At 46.5% G+C, this 8,609-nt stretch overlaps 1 protein-coding gene across 1 annotated transcript; it reads left to right on the top strand.

Annotated features, from left to right (window-relative positions):
* Window positions 1-378: 378 nt before the first annotated feature.
* Window positions 379-5,547, top strand: CSN6 (COP9 signalosome subunit 6). Its single transcript, XM_089574799.1, has 4 exons — window positions 379-850; window positions 3,052-3,378; window positions 4,215-4,496; window positions 5,086-5,547. The coding sequence occupies exons 1-4, from the start codon at window positions 566-568 to the stop codon at window positions 5,122-5,124; spliced, it is 933 nt and encodes a 310-aa protein (XP_089430925.1). The 5' UTR covers window positions 379-565; the 3' UTR covers window positions 5,125-5,547.
* The last annotated feature ends 3,062 nt before the right edge of the window (window positions 5,548-8,609 follow it).

Here is an 8,609-nt window from a genome sequence, read left to right on the forward strand (position 1 = left end):
TAAATTTGAAATTTTCTGGCTCGGAAGTCTTACTTTAAACAGTGCATCCTTGCTGTTGAAGATATTCCGCATGGAGACGCGACCAGCAAACATGGAGCAAACCTGGCGTGTTCGCGAGCAGACAGCTGTTGAGAGTAAAAGCAGCGCACTGTAGGAGAAAAAGCTTTGGTCTAAGCAGCATGACAAAGATGATCGTTAGTGGAGGTTATGCTTTTATATTTACGCATAAAATGAAAGCGCTTACTTAAAGCCGGCAAGCGAATCACAACAAGCACTGCAGGCTCTTTTTCTTTTATTTGCTCGCAGCGCCCTCTGAACTATCTTCAACCGTGGCGTTGGCGGTAGCGTGCCGATCGGCCCACTAAGTCTATTCATTATCTATAGTGAGCCGTGATGGTAAGCGTTAAAAGCCATCAGCCGAAAAGACGATCAATGTGGTGTTGCTGATGCCTTCATTGAACGAAGCTTTAGCGCTGGGCGTGACGAGTTTGTGAAGTCAGTGTCTAAATAGACCAGGTTAGGCTTCCAGCTGTGCGGGACTGCTTAAACAAGGCCGTCAGCAGCCATGGAGGTGGACGAAGCCCCGGCAAACGTGATGGCAGCATCGGGCACCACTGGTAGTGTGTGCATCTCGCTTCATCCGCTAGTGATTATGAACATATCCGAACACTGGACGAGAATACGGGCCCAGGAGGGCAAGCCGCAACAGGTGATTGGTGCCCTGATCGGCAAGCAGAAAGGCCGCAACATTGAAGTCATGAACTCTTTCGAACTTCTGTTCAACACCATCGAGGGAAACATTGTGATTGACAACGACTACTACAATGTCAAGGAGCAGCAATTCAAGCAGGTACTGCTGTCGAGCTTCAGTAGCTAGTTGCGAAAGCAATGTTGCTGTGGTGTAAAGAGCTCGCTGTGCACAACATTTTCTTTAAATCTCGCGACTTGTCTGTTTTGCAGAGTCGATCTGTCATTGAATGTGACACGGCACTGCGCTCTAGGAGGTCCGAAAGAAAACTCTCTCTTCGTCATGCCATGTTATCGCACTCTCAACTGAGTTGAAGGCTGCCAAACTATAACAGGAAATCAAGGGCAATGAAATTCCTTTACTTGAATTGCAAGAGCTTTTCTGACCCACTGCATCTGTTTCAACTCCTGTCAGCTTGGGTGCAACTGATTTAAGTCTCGTGAAATATATTCTAGAATGATGGCACTGCTTCATGTGCACTACAGGCACGAATTTGCTCATACTTATAAAAGAACAGGGCACTGTTCTGCAGGATCAGAGCTGATCTCATATATTTGTAGAGGGGCTGACCTGCCTTTCCTGTTCAAGCTTAGCAAGCTTGTTAATTTAAAAATAAAAGATTAACGGTACCGTAATGGCTTATTTTTTTGATGACTTTAAATGCTCCAATAACACGTTTAAAACACAAAAATATCTCTGGAAAAGTTTTATGGCAAAGAATAATTGTTTTGTGTACTAGTATTATGTACTCGCCAATTCACTCTTAAAGTTTCTTTCAAAAGGTTTGTTTAACTAGTAATAGCGTACAGAATTCTTTTAAAATACTTTGTTCCTTTTGAGCTCTATGCAACTCCATTCACAGGAATCTGTGCCTTCTCATCCCTAATTTCTTCATCTTTGGACTTGCTGTCGTCACTTTCTTTTTTGCTTGAAGAATGAAATATGAAGAATGAAATATGAAGAATGAATGAAAGCCGATATGCTCATCACTTGTGCTATCATCATTTGACAGATAGTGATCTAGCGCACTTGGACGTCGCACGGAAGTGCGAGAAAATTTCATGCAAATAGCTGACCTTGGCACACAAGGAATGCCTGCTGCCGTCTAGTGTGAAAATTCTTATTCAGTAAAAGCGCTGATAATATAATGGCTACTGCCATCTACGTTGTAAATTATAAAACATTGTATGACAACCCCTGTTCGTCAAAAGCCATTCAGAACCATTAAAGGGACAGTGAGGAGAGCTCTATTAATATGTTTTTTACAGCAAAATCCGATAGTTCGGCATTTCATGGCTTTGTTGCCACTTGGCCGACAGCGAAAGACGCATTTATTTCTAAGAAATTTGGATTCGAAGTTGAAAAAGTTTTTCCCGCCGCTCTGATTCAAACTTGGGATTCTCTTATGACGACACAGGACTAAGTGACGTGAAACATGACGTGCACACGACGTAACGCAGACTCTGTGATTTCTGCGGCCAACAGTGCGGCATGGCAGCAGCCGAAAAGAAAGCTACCGCCGGCCGCACGTTGAAGGCATCTATCGGCTATTGCGGCCGTCGCTACCGTCGCTTCGTTTACGTTTGCACCGGCGTTTTGCCAGCGTTACGATGGATCCCGTTCTCGAAGCCAACTAAGTTCTAGCAAATAGACACCTTTGCGTACCTTGTTACTGTTAGCGGAATACCGGGAGCCCGCCTACCGCCGGTAATCAGGCGCTGATTGGTCCCGATGCTGCAGGAGCGCGCGTAGCTGCCGGGTATGTGGCGCCATCTGGCGACGTCAAGGAGATTTGCGCATGAATTGGCTGTGCCTCAGTGATTCGTGGCTTCTCGTGTTCTAGTGTTGTTAGAACCATTGGTTCTAGCAACACTGTTTTGTCCTATGACGTCATCGCGCTTGTACTTGCGAGTTTGGCCTGTGGCGGCGATACCTGTATTTTGGTTCTTGCTCTTTTCTATGTTACAAGAGCTTTGTTGTCAGTATGAGCGACGTTTTTGTAATCAGGAGCTGGTATTCTATCGAGACAAGCCAACTTCAATTTCTCCTCAGTGTCCCTTTAAGAACCTGGAGCCTATGTAATTGTACTGTCACTTCATATGGTGTCGTGAACACTGAGGGTTGCGTGAGGATGTTTTTCTCTTCTTGACAGGGTTGCCCACACTTGATGAGGGAGGAGCTGCTCTCTGAATAAACCCCGTGTGCAAGCCCATAGAATTTGAAATGATCGAGCCATTTTAATTTTTTTTTAACACATTAAAAGTGTGCTGCTTGAGTATAACTTTCCGTGCCTTATGATGCAGGTGTTCAGCGACCTGGATTTCCTGGGCTGGTACACCACAGGGGACGCCCCGACTGAGTCAGACATCAAGGTCCACCGGCAGATTTGCTGCATCAATGAGAGCCCTGTGCTGCTGAAGCTCAACCCACAGGCGCGCCACAGCCAGCTCCCTGTGGCCATGTATGAGTCAGTGATTGACCTGGTCGATGGGCAGGCCACCATGCTGTTTGTGGAGCTTCCTTACACGCTGGCCACCGAGGAGGCTGAGCGCATCGGCCTCGACCACATGGCACGCATGTCAGCAGCTGGCGAATCTGGCGAGAGCTCCCTGGTCGCCCAGCACCTCCAGGTACTGCCTCTCGCCACAAGGAGGTTCCCCTTGATAATGTTGCACCGTCTCTTGGGCACAGTGCACAACAGATTCAAACTGTTGTAACATTATAGCTTATTTTTTACATTGTCGTTTGTTCATTTGAAAACTGTTGGTGCACCTCATGTTGTCATGAGCAGGGTATCTAATTCGTGAAATGGTGGTTGAATCAGAAGCCTGTTTGTGGAGCATACTTGTGCCATTCAAAATGAGGAAAGAAAATGGCGGCACCTTAGCTGACAAGTGTTTGTCATGGGATGTTGAATCTCTTTTGTTACGGTTTACCGGTCGCCTCAGTTTATTTGTCATGATACATTTCTGGTTCCCTCAGCTATTATTGGCATTGGTTCTGGGAAACAGTTAAAATTTCATGCTACATGTAAAATTTCATACTGCAGACATGTCATTCTGAAAGTGGTGGCATGACAAAACCATGCTAACAGAATGCTATCGGGAAGAATGCAAGGAGGTTGTATGCCTCTGTTAGCTCCGAGTGCATAACGAGAACACTTACGTGGAGAAGCTAGCATTAACAGGCATGCATAGAGGTTACCGGATAACATGGTATAAGAGCAAGCATTGGCAGAGTTTTAGTGTTTCTTTCATTTACTTAGAGGGAAAGGTGCTGCAATTGCAGATCAGAGATAAAGAAATCTTTACAGCTATATGCTTATGAGTCCTTGTTTCAGTCTGACTCCACCTTGGTGGATTTCCCTAAACCATTTTATGCATCACCCAGCTCCTATGGTAGCTGAGTGAGCATCCACTGTATGGAATGACGGAAGAGGTCTCCGTGTTTGTGTATGCATGCGCAGGCTCAGCACAGTGCCATCAAGATGCTGCACAGCCGGGTACGGCTTGTGCTGGAGTACGTGAAGGCGGTGTCTGCCGGGAGCCTGCCAGCCAACCACGAGGTTCTGCGGGACGCCTTCAGCCTGTGCCACCGGCTGCCCGTGCTGCACACACCCAGCTTCCAGGGACAGTTCTACAACCAGTGCAACGATGTGGCCCTCATGACCTACCTGGGCACCCTGACCAAGGGCTGCAACACCATCAACCAGTTTGTCAACAAGTTCAACCTGCTCTATGACCGACAGGTGCGTCCGTGGGCCTTGAAAGTAAAGGTCATAATTGCAGGCTGGTTGTCAGAACGTTGTGACTGAAAACTGAAGGAGGGACACTGTTTCCAAATGGCTAGTGCAACATAACAAAGCCAACGTGTAGCCTGTGCTGAGGACACTGAAAGAACGTGGAAAGCCAGCCACCACATATGATAAAAGGGTAAATGAGTGGCAAGATTACTCAGTTGAATTCTTTTGTGGTATGATCTCACTCGGGTTTAAACATTTGGTGGCAAAACCCAGGACCAAACTGGTGATTTTCAGTGGAACTTGTTTACTTGTTTAAAAAATTGCACATCTCAAGGCCTGTGGATTTCGCAGTGTTTTATCATAAGCTAGGGTGCCCTTTCTATTGCACTTCAGGACTGTGATCGCCGTGATAGGCAGTAGGTGTATATAGGCGTAATGCAGTCCTCATACTCATAATTATCTCCGCCCTTACGCCAGCCATGTTGCCATTTATGGCAGAACTGCACCCATCGCCACCTTATGTTTAATCTGGAGCTTTGAAATGGTTTGCACAGCAGCCAAGGCTGACGCTTTCATCTTGCTCTCCCCTGTGCAGGGCATGGGACGACGCATGGGCCGAGGGCTGTTCTTTTGAGTAGTGCGTGCTGTTTCTCTGGTGACGACATGAAGTGGAAGCACACACTGGAAGCAGACAAGCCCAACAAGCAGTGTGGTTGCCGTGCTCTACCACGCCTGCTGGACTGAGGACGAAAAGGAGAGAACAAATGCCCTCTTTTTAGCCCTGTGAATTGTGCAGGCCAACAATGCTGCCACAAATTGTGCACACCTAACGGCAGACTGTGCTTTCTTTATTCTTTTCATTGTTACGACCACCTCTGCAGCATCACTGGCACCACCTCAAGGCATGTGTGCTGCTCAAATTGTGTGTTGTTGAAATTTTCAAAAACACTGTCATTCTTTTTTTGTGTGTGTATTTTTCGTTTCTTCAATTGGGTATGTGCGGCAACTCCTGCTAAGGCAAGGTGTAATAAATGGAAGTGGTGGCCGTGAGCAAGAAGGGTGTGCATGTATCTTCTCATAAAATACACATGCTGGTTCTGAACTGTTGCTACATCTCAGTTTCAAAGCAAGGCACAATTGAATGCCTGTATATGTGGTGGCCTGTGGTAACAGCTGGTAGCACCTGCTACCACCATGAATGCCCTTTAGAGCACTGTAGGAGTGCTCGAGTAACGGTGTTTGCGATGACAAAGTGAGAAGGCGTGCAAAAGCAGCGTTGCCATGCCTTGTAAGACATGTCAGTTATTTCACATGCATGTGCCCTCTATTTCACATGCACATGCATGAGCATTAGTACTTTTTATAGCCAACTGAATATTTTTCATGACTAAAATGCCTAAAGCTAGCATTTCTCAGCTATGAATAAATGGGAGGCCCTTTGATCACTGTCACCAGTGATCAAAGAACGTACAGGAGCAGCTGTAATAAATATGATTTATAACAATAAAGGGCAAGGATATCAGCATGATAGCATTATAGATCCCGTTCAGCGGAAGACCCAGTCCTGTTCAGCGGAAGATTCAAACACCCCACAACAATTACATGGTATAACAGTGGCCTACAGGATTGTGATGTCACTCAACCACCGTTACGTTGCGCCTGTGAAAAGAAAAATGGTCAAGCTGATACTTGGACCGCTGCCCCTTGGCTCGTGAGCCAGGTACACTACCCCTCGAGAACTTTCTACTTGGTTGAAGGGATGCCTTGTGTGTCTTGTGGCAAATAAAAAATAAACAAAAAGCAACAAAACTTTTTAATGAAAAAGTTCTCGGGCTCTCTTCAGTGGATTGTTTGAATGCACTGGCAGCCAAACGTTTGTTATATCCGAGGTTGACATAAGTTTGTTACACCTAGGTGTTGGGCTTTTCAGTTTAAGCTGAAAAAAAAAACTGATACAAGTAGTTCGAATTCAATTTTTGAAGTTCAGTTTTAACCGAAAAAGGTTCGTATTCTTGGCATGCAAGTTATAGCTGGCAGTTGAATACGAGTTACATTCAGGCAAAGTTGAAAATTGGGTAGGAGAGTCGAGGGTGGTTCTGGATAAGCAGCGTAGTTGTGTGACTTGATGCGTTGTTCTGCTTGCTTACACAACCGTGCAGGCTGGGAAGCATCATCACTTCGCAGCCTGCTAGCCAAGCACTGTTTGTTCACTATCATCATCCACTTAGAGCAGTTAGTTGGTTAAGAAGGTTTATGAACTGAATGTAGGACACTGACATGAAACTGCGCATAGAATCACGAAAAAGTATGTTCTGGCTACCACTACGACCGAGCGGCAGTTCCATAGCTGCTATCAATATGCAGACCACACGATGTCCCGCCCTCTAGCTCAACCCAGCGCAAAAACTTTTAACGATAACATGTCAACCGGGTTCTTAGAAGTAAAGTTCAATTTGTGTTTTCGTCTGCTGGTTATCTCATTTCACTTCCGTTACTTTTTTAGTAACAATAGCAATTTCTTCTACAAGCACAGCTCCAAAGTACGATGATTTGTGCGTTATAATTACTGGTAAACAAACTTCGTGCAGACAGCATCAATATAGACTCTAGGTGACTTTTTACCTCGCAGAATCGCCATATTCAATCGAGGAGCAATTCAGTAATTCATTCGTCCAAAACAATTTTCATTTATAAAAACCTAAACTTGTGTATTGAAATAAACACCAAAAAAAGGCCTCCTAATTTTCTAAAAATAACGAAAAGTCCAACCTCTAGTTATATCCGAGGTGGTTCACTTAGGTTCGTTATATTCGAGGTGACGTGGCACCGCCACAGCACGCGTGAGGCTGGTTGCCATTCCTGCAACCTAAAGCCCTTTATGGATAGCATGAGGGCAGCGTATGTTAGTCGTAAATTCAAAGTTCTCAAGCAAATAAGCTGATGTACTGGTCACGTTAGAGCGTACTGCTGTGATTGCTTCTTGCGAAACGATTGCTTCTTGCGAAAGAAGTGCGAATTCTCACTGGCAGTACGTTTAAATAGTTATTCCCACACACACGCTTACGCACACTTTCTCTCTAGCGGGGGAAAAGCTATATAAACCAGGCATCCTAGAAAGTACTAGAAATATTGCAAGCCGATTTAGTAGCATAGCGCGAAATTCTGCAATGCCGAATGATTTCACCCGCCGCGGTGGTTAAGGCGCTCATCTATACTCAGCCGGAGTACCCGGGTTCGAACCCGACCGCGGCGACCGCGCTTCTATGGAGGCATGTATGGAGGCGACACGCAAAAGGCGCCCTTGGTGGTGGTGGTGGTGAAAACTTTTTAATAAGCAAAAGGAGAGTTTGCAGACCAAAAATGGCCCTTTACATAGGTGGAGTCCTTAGTCCGGGACCCCGCTGGACAAAGCCGCTACTCGCGCCCGTTGGACTAGAGCCCTTTGAGACTCCAGCCCCGAGCAGTTGAGCAGGGCTGCCTCCCATGCCTCTCGGGAAGGGGAAGGATTGGGGGGAAGGGAAGGATTCTTTTGACAAGCCCAAACCATGTGGAAGGTATCGGATACTTCCCCACAGTGAGGGCAGCGCCCATCAATTTTGGGGTCGAAATGTTTCACTATTGCAGGACACAACAGAGTGTTGGTCTGCAAGCGCCTCAGAGTTCGCTCATCAGCTTTACTTAGGCCCTTAGCCGGGACCGGGAAAAGCCGATGGCGTTCGCAATAGTAGTCTAGAATTTCTCTGAACCGCAGAAGCGGTTGCACAATCTCCGAGCCGGAAGAGCTTAGATGAGGTGCCCGGTAGGTAAGCGCTCGGGAAGCCGCGTCCGCAGCCTCATTACCTCTAATGCCCTGATGGCCTGGAGTCCAAACTATGTGTTTGGGCTAAAGGTGAAATCTCGCCAGCCAGGTAGTGTTGACAGGCTCGACGCGAATCTGTCACGATTACCTTCGAATTCAAGTCCGAGACGGCAAGCGCAATGGCTACTTCCTCGGCCTGTGCTGAATTTCGAGCTCGAAAGGAGAGCCCGTTAACGCATTGATCCTGGTGAACTACTGCGGCCGTGTAGAATCCAGTGGGCGACGGCCCTGCCACGTCAACGTAGTGGTGGTGGTGGTGA

The sequence above is a fragment of the Amblyomma mixtum genome, chromosome 2, assembly GCF_055824585.1.
Source record: "Amblyomma mixtum isolate Tamu chromosome 2, ASM5582458v1, whole genome shotgun sequence".
In the NCBI taxonomy this organism is placed as follows: domain Eukaryota; kingdom Metazoa; phylum Arthropoda; class Arachnida; order Ixodida; family Ixodidae; genus Amblyomma; species Amblyomma mixtum.